At 38.8% G+C, this 19,198-nt stretch overlaps 2 protein-coding genes across 3 annotated transcripts in view; one reads left to right on the top strand and one right to left on the bottom strand.

Moving 5' to 3' along the window:
- LOC109404422 (tRNA-uridine aminocarboxypropyltransferase 2) overlaps nucleotides 1–7,054 on the top strand; it is an 18,099-nt gene extending 11,045 nt beyond the window's left edge. Inside the window, exon 3 of the mRNA XM_019677297.3 lies at nucleotides 6,351–7,054. Within this exon, the coding sequence (XP_019532842.2) occupies nucleotides 6,351–6,874 (524 nt within the window). The 3' untranslated portion in view covers nucleotides 6,875–7,054. The remainder of the gene's footprint in view (nucleotides 1–6,350) is intronic.
- Nucleotides 6,883–19,198, bottom strand: part of LOC109431926 (synaptotagmin-4) — a 77,220-nt gene continuing 64,904 nt past the window's right edge. For both annotated transcript variants that reach the window (XM_029871996.2, XM_029871997.2), the window contains exon 3: nucleotides 6,883–19,198. In XM_029871996.2, the coding sequence (XP_029727856.1) occupies nucleotides 18,520–19,198 (679 nt within the window). In that variant the 3' untranslated portion in view covers nucleotides 6,883–18,519.

Genomic DNA, 19,198 nt, shown 5'->3' with positions numbered 1-19,198 from the left:
GATATAGTATCTTTAGATTACAAAATAGATCATGTTTAAGAAAAATAATAATTCTCATGTAGATGAGCATTAGCGTAGATGACCACACAATTCGTAGTTGCTACTCCGTGATTGACCAAAGCAATCGAAATTGCACAAGGAACTCTCAATTTTAGCAACGCCGATAACGGCGCCGGCCATGTCCTTGCGGTCATCGAGGATGGGAGGGAATGTTAGTGAGAAAAACGTTGTTATAAAGACCGCGAATCGCTGCATCTCCACGTTTGTCTCAGGAAGGTTTTTTTCTTAGTAGGGTAGGGTACATTGTGAATCTTGGAATCACCTATGGTTAGTGATGTAATTTGTCAATGGATTAATATACACTAACTTTCGCGCACAATTGTCCACTTTTCTATACGAATACATTTCTAATAAAAAATCCTGTCGTGCGTCTCCACCCCATCAGGGAGTAGAAACTTTGATACCATTCCACGCAGAAATAAACTGAGCGCAACAAAGGACACATCAATATACCAAACCATATGCATTCACAACATGTTACAACATAATACTAAACACCCGCGCATCTAATGTTTTCGTTTTCGCGCGAGATAATTGCGAACGCGGACGATTATGCTGCGATACTCGCTCCATACAGGAGTGATACATGCAAAGCAAAGAACAACACGATACTCTTGTCCATTTTTCCTCACTTAATCAATTCAAAAAAAAAAAACTTATCTCGCGTCTCCACCACAATATGAAGTAGAAGCACCGGCGAACCGACGTGACAGTGGTGTTTCAACAAGGAGAATACATTTTACTAAGGTGGCGCAGATAAACATTGCAAACCACTGGTTGTCTCTTCCATTCTTCTGGTGTTCTTATGGAACTGAAATAGTGACGTCACTATTTTAATTGCATAAGAACACCAGAAGAGTGGAAGAGACAACCAGTGGTTTGCAATGTTTATCTGCGCCACCTTAGTAAAATGTATTCTCCTTGATGTTTCAAAAGTGTCCCCCCCCCCCCAATTTAACGGTCGACCAGCGAAAGCGAGCGAACGCTTCTGTCAATTCAGCGCAGACGCGAACCTTTTCCTATATGAATACACAGGGGTTTGGAGACAAGTTATCAAAACAACGCGAACCGTTATAGAGGAGGTGGTAGTGTTCGGCAATTTTTCACCATGGCGTCGGGGACAACAAATTTGAATTTATTTGTTCTAGCTGACACGTCGTCGGTTCGTCGATGGTAGAAGTCTTTAGTTCAATCAACACAGCAATGAACTGAACGCGACGCTTAGAGTTTATTTATATTTATATTTATATTTATACATATAAAGTCAACAGGTAAAATTTTCACCCCAATGACACAAGTAATACAACTACAAAATTACAGCTAAACATTAACAAAAAACACGCTTAAAACTACGCTTATTGACCTCACGTGACACATTAAAATCGAATACAGAATAACAAGTATTGAACAGACGAGACATATCACGAATAGGCTCATGAGCGCTGTAATTGGTGCTTGCTGATGGAAGGTTGAGGAACGGATGAGACCTCAGACTACGTCGACGAGTGTTAATATGCAGCATTCCAAGCAGATTGGGACAGTCGATGTTACCTTGCAGGAGATCTCCAATAAAGCTGACTTTGGCCACGTTGCGTCTTGCACTAAGAGTTTCCAAATTGATAAGCTGACAGCGACTCTCGTAGCTAGGCAATACTAGAGGATTCCTCCACCTGAGATGACGTAGCGCAAAACGAATGAATTTTCGCTGAACTCTTTCGATGCGTTGAGTATCGTTGTCGTAAAAAGGGGCCCAGATGACTGCCGAGTACTCCAGGATGGGCCGCACAATTGAGCAATACAGCGTCTTCAGGCAGAAAATGTCCTTGAACTTTTTGGCAAAGCGAAAGAGGAAACCAAGTTGCGACGATGCTTTCGCCACGACATAGGCGACGTGGTCTTTGAATGTCAGTTTCGAGTCAAGCAGGACTCCTAGATCCTTGACTGTCGATTCGCGCTTCAACTGGACACCTTCCAAAGCGTAGTCAAAATGGAAAAGGGACTTTTTACGGCCGAATGAAATAACAGAACATTTCGACACATTTAGTGACATCCGATTTAAAGAACACCATGCAGCGAAAATTTCAAGCTGTTGTTGCAAAAACACTGCGTCTTGACGTTGGTTGATCACGAAATACAGCTTCAGGTCGTCAGCATATGAAAGTTTCAAGCATTTGAGCATAGAGTTGACATCATTCATATACAACAGAAATAAAAACGGTCCAAGATGACTGCCTTGGGGAACGCCGGACCATACCGTGAACGGTGAAGAGACGTAGTCACCAATTTTCACAGACATACTGCGTCCGGTCAAATAGGATCGAAGCCAGATGAGGAGGTTGTTGCTCATGCCTAGTTTGTCAAATTTGGCCAAAGCGATTTGGTGATTCATTTTATCAAAGGCGGCAGAAAGGTCGGTATAGATGGCGTCAACTTGATGGCCGCTTTGAAACTGGCGTATCAGGTAGGACGTAAAGCACGTCAGGTTGGAGGTCGTCGATCGTTTTGGAACGAATCCGTGCTGATCCTCAGATATATAATGTGCGTAACCTTGGACCAACTGGTTTAAAACGATCAACTCCAGCAACTTCGATGTGGCGCACAAAGAAGCAATACCTCTGTAGTTTGACACAGTTCTTTTACAGCCTTTCTTAAAAACTGGAAAAACGTGCGACTGCTTCCAGCAGTTGGGGAAAATACCGGTCTCCAGGGAAAGGTTGAAAACGGTAGTCAGCGGCACGGCAAGGGAGCTCATACAACGTTTAATAACGAGTGAAGGGATGCCATCCGGACCACATCCGGTGGAGGACTTCAAATCTTTACCGGCGGCAATTACGGCATCGTTGGTGATAGCGAACTGCACTCCAGATGTTGGAAAGCTGAGCACATTCTGTGCTGCGTTGGCTACATCCTGCGGGTCAAGTTCCTCATTAACGAAGACGCTGCTGAATTGAGAACGGAACATGTCGACTATAGCGGTGGTAGTATCAGCTTCCTGCAATCCATCGGGATTGTATGCAAGAAACAATTCGAACGGTTACTTGCTGGCAGCAGCGGTATGGGCGGGGTGCGGCAAGGTATATGTATACGGGATAATGATGACAACGATGAATAGTGCAATAACAAGATAGACACAAATAAGGTTTAACACGAAGAATACGATTATCAAACACTATCACACACGTATTCATATATTTAAATTCACAGTCGAATAGTTCGATTGAATTTTGAATGGGTATGACAATGCATAAAACGTGATTAAAACAGCGGCGGTATAACTCAATAACAAACTAGGCAGTGGTGCCAAAAAGCTGAGAGAGTTGAATCATGATTCACTTTGGCCATATAACTTTTTGATTTTGAATCATGCCGTGAAGACTTTCGTGCTATTGTTCGCTTTACGCGGAAAGCAAACAATGGATCATTCACGTCAGATGATCTATCAATGTTTCTTCTTTAAACTTAATCTAGTCTGCAAAAAAAAAAAGATTCAGCGCCGTTACTTGAAGTGACGGACTAAACAAAGTGTGCTTTAGAGAATACCAAAAAAAAAGTTTACGACTGTCTAAGTCATGTTATTTTACAACGAACATTCATAATAAAATAATAGCATGAAACGAGCTCACCCATTTATGTGTCTCCATCGCTGGTTGTCTGTGTATCTCGTCGTCGAACAAAGCACAAAAGCAAGCGCGCACTAATTTGGATGATTAGCTGCTAAGCTACCGCACAACTCCGATCTTTGGCTACCGCACGACCGAACCACCTCTAACGGAACTAATTTCGGCACACGCGTGCCATACACTAGCTGCATATGAAATGTACCCTACGTGAGTGCTTTAAAATCGCGACTTCGATTTGGTGCTCTGCGAAGGCACCACCGGCACCAGGATATAATTGAAGTCGGGTATAAAGATAGTATGGTCGTGTGCGTGGCCGGCGGCTGATGAATTTTACCGTTTTTCGGTGAACTTTTTGAGTTTCTTATTCTTATTCTGTTCTTTTGGTTCACGATTGAAATTTGTTATGGAAACTTTTTGCACCATACAACAGAAAATTTCTGCAAATGTTCAAATAAAGTAGGAAATCGTTAGGCAATTACTAGCAAGCATCCCTCTGATGCGATCTGGTAGCAAATATCGATGGTGTTTACTACTTTTCAGTGATGTTTCGAGACTTTCAGAAAACTCACCAGCAGCAGATTTGATTTGTCATAAGAAATTTCAGCCCAGCTTCGGGAATCTTCGGTAAAACTTTTTTCGTTGCTAACAAAAAAATACTGACTCATACCGAAGCACTCTCGTAGATTCCCCCCCTGCACCGGCACAAAGAGGATAACGCCCCGGCTAAGCATGTGTGGTCATAAATCTCTAAAGATGCTTATTTTAAGGTCGTATTCTGCCTTGGAAAGCAGTTTACTACTTTGCCTAATAGACATAAACTTTTGACCCGCGTGCCAACAAAATTTCCCATTCAAATAAACAATTCAAAAAAGTGTTACTTTTTAGGTGCCGGGAAAATGCAGCAGGCAAAACACCTTTTTGGGTGAGGCAAAACGCCCGCTGGCATTTTCCACTTTGACTTGTTGTGAAATACCAAGGGGCTCCATCGAACTCTTCCAAGCGGCAAATGAAGGAGTAGGAGGCGCGTGATGGTTTAATGGCTTGATTTCATATAATCGGCGCGCAATGTCTCAATTTCTGCGCGCTATAAATTAGGGAATCTTCCCAAATGTGGAAAATTAATATTTGATACAAACTAAAATAAATTACCTATACAAAACTGGAAAATCATTATCTACAAACTATATGAACTGAAAAGGAACGATTGTCAACAAATCCCTACTCAGAGAGTTGAACGCGAGAGAGCGCACGAGCCTACGGATAGAGACCGTAGTTTGCTTGTCTCTAAATTCTAAGCCCCGTAACGAACCGTACGTAAACTTTTCGTTTTCGAGCCCTTCTTAGGGAGCACCCATTAAGTACGTCACGCTAAAATTTAGAATTTTCAACCTCCCCTCCCCCCTTCGCACGGGTTTTTCCTATATCTAATACATTGCTTGTCACACTTTCTCAAACCATCCCTTTGGGGCTGTCCATTAACTACGTGGTCATTTATTGGGAGATTCCGAACCACCCCTCCTTCGTTCATACAAAAAAAAATTGTATGGACCGTGGTCTTTGACCGAACGTCCTCCTAACATGACCACGTGGTTTATGGATGGCCCTTTTAAGCGTGACGTACTTAATGGATGCCCCCTTAGCAGCGACCGGTGCGGTTCGCGTCTTTGTTCGCGGATCTACTTAACGTTAAAACGCTTGATGGAGCCCATGCGTGGGCTTGGTCTAAGGAAACCTATGGAAGCTTTTCTAGATAAAGTTTAAAGATAAAGAAAAAGCAATAGCTTTCGATAGTTTGGGAATACATATAAGCCACAATTTGTCCTGGTTGCCACTTGGAGTCGGTTTAGTTTAACGCAAATTCACTTCGACTCACTCAAAGCGCAAATTTTCGGTAATACCAATCCGTGTGGTCAATTATGAATTTCAAAAAACTCAACGTACATATGTACAGATGGGTGAATAATTGGTTGAATTGGGAAAAAAATCCACAGCTCAGGTGGGATTTGAACTAAGGGTAAGGGTAAGGGAAATAAGGGTCGTGAGTTCAAATCTCACCTGAGCTGTGGATTTTTCCCAATTCAACCAATAATTTACCCATCTGTACATATGTACGTTGAGTTATTTGAAATTCACAAATACACTTGTCAATTTCTTGATTTTGCTTTGGCTTACCAAGCATTTTCAATAGTACAAATAAACTGTTTTATTTATTAAACAACATACTACGGAATTAACTTTATTTAAATCGACTCACTAACTTAACGGTTAATTTATTTAGTCAAAGCTTTGAATTCTTCCGCGACACGTCTCTTCTTATGTTAAAATGTCAACTTCTTCTAGCTTTATAATAGCATTATCCACCATACCATATTACTTTATAACAAAGTCATATAAAATTTATAAAACCAGAGTCCAGTTGGTAGCGTGGCCGTTAGCACCGCAAACTGGGGCAGGACTGAAAATACACGGAAACAACCTCTAGGTCGTCGAGTTGTCGAGATCCACACTTAGTGTCTTCAGAGAAAATATTTTTATGAACAAGGTCATAAAAAAAGTAAGAGTAAAAGCTAAAGTATGACCTTTTGTTATGTAGAGGACCTGCAAAATAACAAAAATATAAATACAAGTGAAGAGTAAACCAAAATTGAAAACTTTGTTTTTTCTTTCTAGGCAAAAAATTCCCCAAATTTGACTCGGAACTGGAAGACATCCTCTCGGCCAAGAACTCAATCCTACTGTACCCAAGTGCCACATCGATTCCCATGGAGCAGCTGGACCTCTCCGAGGGCCCCTTCAATCTGATTCTCATCGACGGAACGTGGCCCCAGGCGAAGGCCATCTACACCAGTTCGACCATCCTGCACGGTATGCGCCAGGTCAAACTCATCAGCTCCGGCAACAGTAGCTACGTCATTCGGACGCAGCCCACCGACGGATGCCTTAGCACGCTGGAAACTGCCATCGAAGCCCTGAGTATTTTGGAACGGGACGACTCGTACCGACGGCAGTTGCTTCAACCGCTGCACGCCTTGTGTCAGTTTCAGCTGGAGAAGGGCGCTGTGACACATCAGTCTAAAGAGTTTCTTATTAAGCATAACCAATACCCGAAACTGATTGGGAAGCGGTTGAACAAACTGCTACGGAATGCGGATGCTTTTAAGGACCATAAGGGGGAATCGGATGAAGAACAGTGATCTCGGGCTGTGGGTTTTGTCACTTTTTATTGATAATTACTTCCTTTATATATGAGTGTAATTCATATAACATAAAATAGAGAGAATAATGTTTCCTTGTTTATGTCGTTTATATACATTCACACTACGCTTTTTTTTTTCTTCTTTTATGCTGTAAATAAATCTATTATAGAAAATTAACTGGCGGGTTTTTCTTCACTTGACGTCATTTCCAATCAGGTTTGTGTGTGTGTTTTTTTAGGATCTTTTTGTGTTTCAACGTTCGAAAATAATTTCCCAGTGTAAGCTATCAGTACAGAGACGATCTCTACAGACAAGACAACAAGGCTTAACAAGTGTGTGTGTGTGTGTGTGGGAGGATAATAGATTTCTCGTAAATTTTGCCTAATTGAATCTAATAGTTTCTTTGGGTGACTTTTTGTTTGTGTTGAGTCAATTTTCTTTTGTGGTACAAGCCGATCGAAACGAAGGAGAAACCGGACTCTGCGATTGGTAAATGAAGCTTATACAACTACCACTTTTAGCTGTTTGTTTTGTTTTTTTTTTGTTTCTGTTTGGTTTATCATCAGTATTCTCTATGTATAGATGCTTAAAAAGTTACATGTTCTCTACGGAGGAGTACGTACAGGGGATAGACAAAATGATCGGGACAGGCAAAATTTTCACTTTTCAAAAAATGTTCAATTAGTTGTAACTTTTCGAAAAGTGCATCAAATATTCTTAAATTTTAACTGTAAGTTCTTCAACTAGTTGTGTATCAGTGGACAAAATTTGGAAAAGATCGGACAATTCTACACGAAGTTATAAAGATTTTTGAAAATGGTAAAATTATTCGATAGTCAACTTTGAGCTGTTATATCTCCGGATTCAATTAACTGAATGTAATGAAATTTTGACCATTAATGACTTATATAATGAGCTATGAAAAACCATTGACTTAACTTAATATTCTTAACACGGAATAAAATTATAACGATTACATTATTTTTCTAATAAACCACCAAATTATCCAAAACATCAACATCGTTTCAAAATTCAAGATGCAAATTATAGTTCATTTAGTTTCCCTCTAATTGACTTGTATATAAATGCGTTTTGAAGGAAAGTAACAACATAGCCACCAATAAATTAAAAAAGTAATGGGATGCATATGAAAAATAGACCAAAATACTAAAAAATTGTGAAAAAATAAAATCGCTATATCTTTTTCGCTTGTTAAAAATTTCAAGTTAAGTCAAATGTTTTCCAGAGTTCATTATATAAGTCATGAATGGTCAAAATTTCATTGCAATCGGTTCATTGAATCCGGAGATATAACAGCTCAAAGTTGGCTATCGGATAGTTTTATCTTTTTCAAAAATCTTTATAAATTCGTGAAGAATAGTCCGATTTTTTCCAAATTTTGTCCACTGATACATAGCTAGTTGAAGAACTTACAGTAAAAATTTGAGAATATTCGATGCACTTTTCGAAAAGTTACAGCTAGTTGAACATTTTTTTGGAAGTGAAAATTTTGCCTGTCCCGATCATTTTGTCTATCCCCTGTACATGCAAAAATCTGTGTGTTTCGTTATTCATTTTATTTATCTGTTTCTTATCGATAGACTCTCGTTGCTTTGTGGTCTACCGTATAGCTATGCTGAAATATTAGGTTCTTCAAGTTTCTTCCATGTATATTATATTCTTTCTGCATTTTAAATCTTTTGAGTATAGGTGTATGAGATGTTTTTTTGGTTGATGTCATTCGTTTCGAAAAATTCTCTCACAACTATCGCGTTCCTTCATTAAACGATCATATTCAGTTCGTTCTCACATTTGTTCCATAAACCGAAATTTGAAATAATCCTATTCTATGTAGAATGTACATCCAGTCGTTCCATAACGCAATCGAAAAATAAGGTAAGCTTCTTATATCATCACTTAGGAAAAGGTCTACAAAACAAGAGAAAGTTTCTCTTAGTATCCTGAGAGAGATTCTCACAAAACCTTAAAAAGAGATTTTCTGAAAATTCTAGAAGAGATTTCTCTTAGAATCCGGGAGGGATACTCTTAATATCCTTAAAGAGATTAACTGAGAATCCTGGAAGAGATTCTCTTAGAATCCAGGGAATAGTGTTCACAGAATCCTGGGAAAGATTCTCTCAAAATCTTGGGAGAGTTTCCCCAGAAACCTTGGAGTAATTCTGCCAGAATGCTGGGTGAAATTCTCACAGAATTCTTAAAATATTTTCTGGTAATGCTAGAAAAGATTTCCTCAGAATCCAGAGAGAGATTCTTTCGAAATCTTCGAATAGTGAGAGATATTCTTTTTAGTTCTTCTGAGAGATCCTCTCTGAATCCTGAGTTTATTCTCTCATATACCTTGCAGCGTCATTTCTAATTTCTGTGAAGAATTCTTTAAGAATTCTGGGAGTGATTTTCTTAGAACTCGGGAGGGATACTCTCAAAATCCTAAAAAAGATTCTCTGAGAATCCTGGAAGAGGTTCACTCAGAATCCAGGGAATGGTATTCTCAGAATCCTGGGAGAAATTCTCTCAAAGTCTTTGGATTGCTGGGTGAAACTTTCACAAAATCCTTAAAAGATTTTCTGAAAATTCTCCCAGAATCCTAGGGAGAATGATCTCAAAAATTTAAAATAGATTCTCTGAGAAACCTGGAAGAGATTCTCTCAAAATTCAGGGAATAGTGTTCTCAGAAGCCTAGGAGAGATTCTTTTCAAATCATGTGAAGAATCCTTTCAAAATCCTGAGGGGAATACTCTCAGAATTCTGGGAAAGATTCTCTCAAAATCTTGGGAGAGTTCCCCCAGAATCCTTGGAGTAATTCTTTCAGAATGCTGGGTGAAATTCTTACAAAATTCTTAAAATGTTTTCTGAAAATGCTAGATTTCCTAAGAGTCCTGAGAGAGATTATTTCGGGATCTTGGAATGCTAGGAGATATTCTTTTTAGTTCTTCTGATAGATCCTCTCTGAATCCTGAGGTTGATTCCCTCAGATTCCTTGCAGCGCTCTTTCTACTTCCTGTGAAGGATTCTTTAAAAATTCTGGGAGTGATTCTCTCAGAATCCAGGAAATAGTGTTCTCAGAATCTTGGGACAGATTCTCTCAAAGTCCTGAGGGGAATTATCTCAGAATTCTGGGAGAGATTCTCTCAAAATCTTGGGTGAGTGTCCTCCAGAACCCTTGGAGAAATTCTTCCAGAATTCTGGGTGAAATTCTCAAAAAAAAAATCAAAAGATTTTCTGAAAATGCTAGAAAAGATTTTCTCAGAATTCTGAGACAGATTGTATCAGGATCTTGGAATACTGGGAGATATTCTTCTTAGTTCTTCTGAGATATCCTCTCTGAATCCTGAGGTTGATTCCCTTAGATTCCTTGCAGCGTTCTTTCTAATTCCTGTGAAGAATTCTTCAAAAATTCTGGGAGTGATTCTCTTAAACTTCGGGAGGGGTACTCTCAAAATCCTAAAAGAGATTCTTCAAGCATCCTGGAAGAGATTTTCTCAGAATCCAGGGAATAGTATTCTCAGAATTCTGGAAAAGATTCACTTAGAATCCAGGCAATAGTGTTCTCAGAATCCTGCGTGAGATCCCCTCAAAATTTTGTAAGAGTTTCCCGCAGAATCCTTGGAGAAATTATTTCAGAATGCTGGATAAAATACTCACAAAATCCTTAAAACATTATCTGAAAGTTCTACATAAGACTTTCTCAGAATCCTGAGAGAGATTTTATCGGGATCTCAAAATACTGGGAGATATTCTTTTTAATTTTTCTGAGAGATCCTCTCTGAATCCTGAGGTTGATTCCCTCAGATTCCTTGCAGGGTTCTTTCTAATTACAATGAAGATTTTTTTTTAAGAATTCTGGGAGTGATTCTATTAGAATTCGGGAGGGATACTCTTAATTTCCTTAAAGAAATTCTCTGAGAATCCTGAAAGAGGTTCACTCAGAATCCTGGGAGAGATTTTCTCAATGTCTTTGGAGAGTTTTCCCCAGAATCCTTGGAAAAATTCTTTCAGAATGCTGGATGAAAATTTCACAAAATGCTTAAAAGATTTTCTGAAAATTCTCTCAGAATCCTAGGAGGGATGCTCTCAATATTTTAAAGGAGATTCTCTGAAAATCCTGGAAAAGATTCGCTCAAAATTCAGGGAATAGTGTTCTCAGAATCCTGAGAGAGATTCTTTTCAAATCATGTGAAGAATCCTTTCCAAATCCTGAGGAGAATTCTCTCAGAATCCTGGGAGAGATTCTCTCAAAATCTTGGGAGAGTTTCCCACAGAATCCTTGGAGTAATTCGTTTAGAATGCTGGGTGAAATTCTTACAAAATTCTTAAAATATTTTCTGAAAATGCTAGAAAAGATTTCCTAAGAATCATGAGAAAGATTCTTTCGGGATCTTAGAATACTAAGAGAATTTTTTTTAATTCTTCAGAGACATCCTCTCTGAATTCTGAGGTACTTAAATATACTTTGCAGCGTTATTTCTAATTTCTGTGAAGAATTCTTTAAGAATTTGGGAGATATATTCTCAAAATCCCAAAAGAGATTCGCTGAGAATCCTGGAAGAGGTTCACTCAGAATCTGGGGAATAGTATTCTCAGAATCCTGGGAGAAATTCTCTCAAAGTCTTTGGAGAGTTTCCCCCAGAATCCTTGGAGAAATTCTTCCAGAATGCTGGGTGAAATTTTCACAAAATCCTTAAAAGATTTTCTGAAAATTCTCTCAGAATCCTAGGAAGGATGCTCTCAAAAATTTAATATAGATTCTCTGAGAATCCTGGAAGAGATTCTCTCAAAATTCAGGGAATAGTATTCTCAGAAGCCTGAGAGAGATTTTTTTCAAATCATGTGAAGAATCCTTTCAAAATCCTGAGGGAGATTCTCTCAAAATCTTGGAAGAGTTTCCTCCAGAATCCTTGGAGAAATTCTTTCAGAATGCTGTGTGAAATTCTCACAAAATTCTTAAAGGATTTTCTGAAAATGCTTGAAAGGATTTTCTCAGAATCCTGAGAGAGATTCTTTCGGGATCTCAGAATACTGGGAGATATTCTTTTTAATTCTTCTGAGAGATCGTCTCTGAATCCTGAGGTTGATTCCCTTAGATTCCTTGCAGCGGTATTTCTAATTTCTGTGAAGAATTCTTTAAAAAATCTGGGAGTGATTTTCTTAGAAATTAGGAGGGATACTCTCAAAATCCTAAAAGAGCTTCTCAGAGAATCCAGGAAGAGGTTCTCTCAGAATCCAAGTAAAAGTATTCTCAGAAAAGTTTGGAAGAATTTCCCGCAGAATCCTTGGAGTAATTCTTTCAGAATGCTGGGTGAAATTCTCACAAAATTTTTAAAATATTTTCTGAAAATGCTGGAAAAGATTTCCTAAGAATCCTGGAAGAGATTCTTTCGGGATCTTAGAATACTAAGAGCTATTCCTTTTCATTTTTCTGAGAGATACTCTCTGAATTCTGTGGTTGGTTCTTTCATATACTTTGCAGCGTTATTTCTAATTTCTGTGAAGAATTCTTTAAGAATTTGGGAGCGATACTCTCAAAATCCCAAAAGAGATTCTCTGATAATCCTGGAAGAGGCTCACTCAGAATCCAGGGAATAGTATTCTAAGTATTCTGGAAGAAATTCTCTCAAAGTCTTTGGAGAGTTTCCCCCAGAATCCTTGGAGAAATTCTTCCAGAATGCTGGGTGAAATTTTCACAAAATCCTTAAAAAAAAATCAGAAAAATTCTCTCAGAATCCTAGGAAGAATGCTCTCAAAAATTTAAAATAGATTCTCTGAGAATTCTGGAAGAGATTCTTTCAAAATTCAGGGAATAGTGTTCTCAGTAGCCTGGCAGAGATTCTTTTCAAATCATGTGAAGATTCCTTTCAAAATCCTGAGGGAAATTCTCTCAGAATTCTGAGAGAGATATTCTCAAAATCTTGGGAGAGTTCTTCTAGAACCCTTGGAGAAATTCTTCCAGAATTCTTGGTGAAATTCTGAAAAAAAAATCAAAAGATTTTCTGAAAATTCTAGAAAAGATTTTCTCAGAATTCTGAGAGAGATTCTATCAGAATCATGGAATACTGGGAGATATTCTTTTCAGTTCTTCTGAAAGATCCTCTCTGAATCCTGAGGTTGATTCCCTCAAATTCCTTGCAGCGCTCTTTCTACTTCTTGTGAAGGATTCTTTAAGAATTCTGGGGGTGATTCTCTCAGAATCCAGGAAATAGTGTACTCAGAATCTTGGGAGAGATTCTCTTAAAATCTTGGGAAGGTTTCCCCCAGAATCCTTGAAGAAATTCTTTCAGAATGCTGGGTGAAATTTTAACAAAATCCTGTAAAGATTTTCTGAAAATTCTCTCAGAATCCTAGGAAGAATGCTCTAGAAAATTTAAAATAGATTCTCTGAGAATCCTGGAAGAGATTCTCTCAAAATTCAGGGAATAGTGTTCTCAGAAGGTTGGGAGAGATTCTTTTTAAATCATGTGAAGAATCCTTTCAAAATTCTGAGGGAAATTCTTTCACAATTCTGAGAGATTCTCTCAAAATCTTGGGAAAGTTTCCCCCAGAATCCTTGGAGTAATTATTTCAGAATGCTGGATGAAATTCTCACAAAATTCTTAAAATATTTTCTGAAAATGCTAGAAAAGATTTCCTAAGAATCCTGAGAGAGATTCTTTCGGGATCTTGGAATACTGGGAGATATTCTTTTTAGTTCCTCTGAGAGATCCTCTCTGAATCCTGAGGTTGATTCCCTCAGATTCCATGCAGCGTTCTTTCTAATTCCTGTGAAGGATTCTTTAAGGAATCCTGGGAGTGGCTTTCTCAGAATTCAGGAGGGGTACTCTCAAAATCCTAAAAGAGATTCTCTGAGAATCCTGGAAGAAATTCTCCCAAAATCCAGGGAGTAGTGTTTTCAGAATCCTGGGAGAGATTCTCTCAAAATCTTGAAACGCCCAGAATCCTTGGAAAAAATCATTCAGAAAGCTGGGTGAATTTCTCAAAAAAAAATTTTGAAGATTTTCTGAAAATGTCAGAAAATATTTTCTCAGAATTCTGAGTGAGATTCTATTGAGATCATAGAATACCGGGATAAATTCTTTTTAATTCTTCTGAGAGATCCTCTCTGAATCCTGAGGATAATTCCCTCAGATTCCTTGTAGCGTTCGATTTAAATCCTGTGAAGGATTCTTTTAGAATCCTGGGAGTGATTTTATTAGAACTCGGAAGGGATACTCTTAAAATCTTAAAAGAGATTCTTCTAGGTTTCTGGAGAAGATTCTCTCAGAATCCAGGGAATAGTGTTCACAGAATCCTGGGAGATATTCTCTCAAAAACTTGGGAGAGTTTCCCATAGAGTCCTTGGAGAAGTTCTTTCAGAATGGTGGATGAATTCTCACAAAATTATCAAAACATTTTCTGAAAATGCTAGAAGAAATTTTCTCAAAATCCTGAGAGTGATTCTATCAGAATATTAGAATACTGGAAGATATGCTTTTTAATTCTTCTGAGAGATCCCCTCTGAATCCTGAGGTTGATTCTCACATTCCTTGCAGCGTTCTTTCTGATTCTTGTGAAGAATTCTTCCAGAATTCTGGGAGTGATTCTCATAGAATTTGGGAGGAATGCTCTCGAAATCCTAAAAGAGATTCTCTGAGAATCCTGGAAGAGATTCTCTCAGAATCCAGGGAATAGTGTTCGTAGAATCATGGGAAAAATTCTCTCAAAATCTAAGGAGAGTTTCCCCCAGAATCCTTGGAGAACTAGTTGGAATGCTGGGTGAAATTCTCACAAAACCCTTAAAACATTTTCTGAAAATGCTAGAAAAGATTTTCTCAGAACCTTTTGAGAAATTCTATCAGGATTCATATAAAGAAAACTTCAAGAATCCTGGGAGTGATTCTCATAGAATTCAGGAGGGATACTCTCAGAATCCTAAAAGGGATACTCTCTGAGAATCCTGGAAGAGATTCCTTAAAAAATCAGGGAATAGTGTTCTAAGAATCCTACAACCCAAGTAACACACTTGTTATATAAAAGTTACGACAGCGCAAGTTTTGGTTGTATAGAGGTTTATTTTACGTTATTTCAACACAATGTTAGAATTACGTAAAATGAACTTCTATACAACCAAAATTTGCGCTGTCGTAACTCTATTATAACATGTGTGTTGCTTGGGAAGCGATTCTTTTCAAATCATGTGAGGAATTCTTTCAAAATCCTGAGGGGAATTCTCTCAGAATTCTGGGAGAGATTCTCTCAAAATCTTGTGAGAGTTTCCCTCAGAATCCTTAGAGATTTTTTTTCAGAATGCTGAGTGAAATTCTCACAAAATTCTTTAAACATTTTCTGAAGTGCTAGAAGAGATTTCCTCAGTATCCTGAGAGAGATATTCTTTTTAGATCATTAAGAATTCTGGGAGTGATTCTCTCAGAATCCAGGGAATAGTGTACTCAGAATCCTGGGAGATTTGTTTTGAAATCTTGGAAGTGTCCCCCAGAATCCTTGAAGAAATTCTTTCAGAATGCGGAATGAAATTCTCAAAAAAAATCTTAAAAGATTTTCTGAAAATGCTAGAAAAGATTTTTTTTTTTTCAGAATCCTCAGAGATATTCTATCAGCATCTTAGAATACTGGGAGACATTCTGTTTAATTCTTCTGAGATATCCTCCCTGAATCCTGAGGTTGGTTCCCACAGATTCCTTGCTGCGTTCTATCTCATTCCTGTGACGAATTATTTAAGAACTCTAAAAGTTATTCTCTCGGAAGGGATGCTCTCAAAATCATAAAAGAGATTTTCTGAAAATATTGGAAGAGATTCTCTCAGAGTCCATGGAATAGTGTGCTCAGAATCCTGAGAGATTCTTTTCAAATAATGTGAGGAATCCCTTCAAAATCCTGAGGGGAATTCTCCCAGAATTCTGGGAGGGATTCTCTCAAAATCTTGGGAGAGTTTCCCCCAGAACCCTTGCAGAAATTCTTTCAGAATGCTGGGTGAAATTCTCAAAAAATGCTTGAAAGATTTTCTGAAAACTCTAGATGAGATTTTCTCAGAATCCTGAGAGAGATTCTAACGGGATCTTAGAATACTGGTAGATATTATTTTCAATTCATCTGAGAGATCCACGTCGAATCCTGAGGTTGATTCCCACATTCCTTGTAGCGTTCTTTCTAATTCCTGTGAATAATTCTCTAAGAATCCTGGGAGTGATTTTCTAAGAATTCGGGAAGGATACTCTCATAATCCTTAAAGAGATTCTCTAAGAATTCTGGAAGAGATTCTCTCAGAATCCAGGTAATAGTGTTCTTAGAACTCTGGGAAGATTCTCCCAAAAGCTTCAAAATGCAGGTTGAAATTTTAACAAAATCCTTGAAACATTTTCTGATAATTTCTAGAAAAGATTTTCTCAGAATCTTGAAAGAGGATTCTATCAGGATCTTAGAATACTGGGAGATCCTAATTCTTCTGAGAGATCCTCTCGGAATCCTGAAGTTGATTCCATTAGATGCCTTGCAGCGTTCTTTCTAATTCATATGAAGAAAACTGAAAATTCTGGGAGTGAATATTTTAGAATTCAGGATGGATACCCTCAAAATCCTTAAAAAGATTCTCTGAGAATCCAAGAAGAGATTTTCTCAGAATCCAGGGAATAATGTTCTCAGAATCCTGGAAGAGATTCCCTCAAAATCTTGGAAGAGTTTCGCACAGAATCCTTGGAGAAATTCTTTCAGAATACTGGGTAAAATTCCCACAAAATTCTTAAAAGGTTTTTTGAAAATGCTAGATTTTCTCAGAATCCTGAGAGGGATTCTATCCGGATCTTAGAATTCTGGGTGATTTTTTTTTATTCTTCTGAGAGATCCTCTGAATCCTGAGGGATGCTCTCAAAATCTTCATAATCCAGGGAATAATGTTCTCAGAATCCTGGGAGAAATTCTTTTCAAATCATGAGAGGAATCCTTTCAAAATCCAGAAGGGGATTCTCTCAGATTTCTGGGAGAGATTCTCTCAAAATTCTGGGAGAGTTTCCCCCAGAATCCTTGAAGAAATTCTTCAAGAATTCTGAATGATATTCTCACAAAATCCATGAGAAGATTATCTGTAAATCACAGAAAAGATTCTCTCATAGTTCTGGGAGTGACATTCTCAGAATATAGAAAATCCTGTGAGCGATCCTCTCAAAATACTGGGGAGAATTCTCTCAGAATCCTGGGAGAAATTATTTAAAAACTCTAGTAGAGACTATCTGAAAATTTGGGAAAAAGTGTTTCTTAGTATTCTGAGGGAGATTCTCACAAAATCCTTAGAAAGATTTTATGAAAATCCTAAAAGAGATTTTCTCATAATCAGTGGAGAGAGATTCTTTCAGAATCATGGAAGTGATGCTCTCGGAATATTGGGAGAGATTCGTTAACAAATCCTGCGACGGATCCTCTCAGAATATTGTGGAGAGTTCTCTCAAAATCCTCGGAAGAATTGCTTCAGAAACCTGGAAGCGATTCTCTCAGAACTCTGTGAGCGATACTCTAAGAAACTTGGGTACATTTGATTTAAATACTGCGAAGTACCTCTAGGTACTCTGAATTCTGCCATTCCATGCATGGGGATAGCCATTTTAGTAAGGTAATTTGTCTGATTAACTGAAATGACCTTAAACAATATAAACAACAATAAATCCAATAATTACAAAACTCGTTCCACTCAAACTTTTCGATTCCATTCATTCTTGCAAACTGTTCCGATTCAGCTGTACCGGTTCTCTTACTGAAGGGTATAAGGATTTTTTTTATAATTTATCTGCGCATTCGTCTGTCATCTACATATGCTCCAGTCCTCTACTTGTGTAAATCATCTCTCTGGTCTACTATACTTGTAAGCTTGATTTGTGGTGCTGCGTTTCGCGCGTTTTACTAATCAAGTGCTGCTTTGTGTTCGACTTTGAATCGGTAAACTTTTGTGTCTATGTAGCATTTTTTGTCTGTTTCTCTGTTTTATTAACTATATATTACACACATCTATGCATTATCGAATGTCTCTCAGTATTATTCGTTTTTGGTTGAAATGTTCTGTCTGTCACTGTCACTCTGCCGATTCGAGCTATTAGAGCCGGTTCATATATCCTTAAACCACCGTTTATGTATTCTTCATCCTTCCGATGGCATCATTCGCAAATGTGATCATCTTTTATATTATTGAAGTAATTACCTCCACTTCATTGAATATGCTGTTTAGCTGCAGATTTTCTCTACCTTTGATGGTGTGTTGTCTTTTTATCATAGCAATTTTGCACTGTGATTACATTCCCAAGGGATTCATTTGTTTGAGTTTCATAATGGAATAGTTATATAGGTAGCCTGTTTGCAAAACTTTTCCTTTTTTTCGCCGATATACGTATATCGCTATGATTTATTCCATGTAATCACCCTTCTTATCAGTTAGTAACAAACTATAAAAGCTAACTTTTTTTTTGCCAAGCAGCTTGATAACAGTCAGATGTTCCATATATCGGTATTTGTAACTTAGCACTGAAGCAACATCAGTTCATCCCCATGGAATAAAGTGAAGAATTGAGTGACGAACTAAATAATACCAACGCAATTCATTTCCCACCGGGAATTTGTACAGCTTCAACCGAAATCCCACTCATCCGCCTCTACTCCCTCAGCTTGTGCCAGTCTGCAATCTGCCTGCGGGGAGAATTGCACACCTCCTTCCAGTGGTTTAGTGCCGATCCGGTGCTCCGCGGTCCACCCAGCTCGAGACGTCCAATAACTTCGTTCTTCGTAACCCGATCCCAATCCAGCAGCATCAGTTCCAGGGAAACTCCCTCCAGTGTGGCGCCCGCTCCCTCCGTCGACGGGATGTCGAACGCGAAGCTCTCGTTGAACACCGGGCTCAGCGTTCGCTTCTTGACGTGGGTCTTCTTCTTGGCGATCCGCTGCCCGTTGTACAGCAAATAGATCTTGACGTACGGATCGGCCAGTCCGGTCACATCCATCCGGGGTAGGTTGCGTGCCTTCAGCAGTACCACCGTCAATCGGGCCGCGGCCGGTTGCCAGCAGAGTGAGATCAACAGCTCGCCGCGACCTTGGGCACGGATCTTCAGGCTTCGCGGTTGTATCTCTCGGCTCAGGGCCACCTGTTGGTTCTCGATCTGCTGCAAGTCGATTCCACTGAGCGGACATACCACCTCTCCAATGACGTCGTCACGGCTGTACCGATCGAAGCTCAACACGACAAAGTGCAGCGACATGCCGGCCAGTTCGGTCAGGGTCAGCCCGTAGAATGTGAAGTCCTCGTCGTAAACCGGATTGCGTGTGTTGCGGACCACC

Source organism: Aedes albopictus, chromosome 3 (genome assembly GCF_035046485.1).
Source record: "Aedes albopictus strain Foshan chromosome 3, AalbF5, whole genome shotgun sequence".
In the NCBI taxonomy this organism is placed as follows: Eukaryota; Metazoa; Arthropoda; class Insecta; order Diptera; family Culicidae; genus Aedes; species Aedes albopictus.
This window is presented reverse-complemented; position numbering and strand designations above follow the sequence as displayed.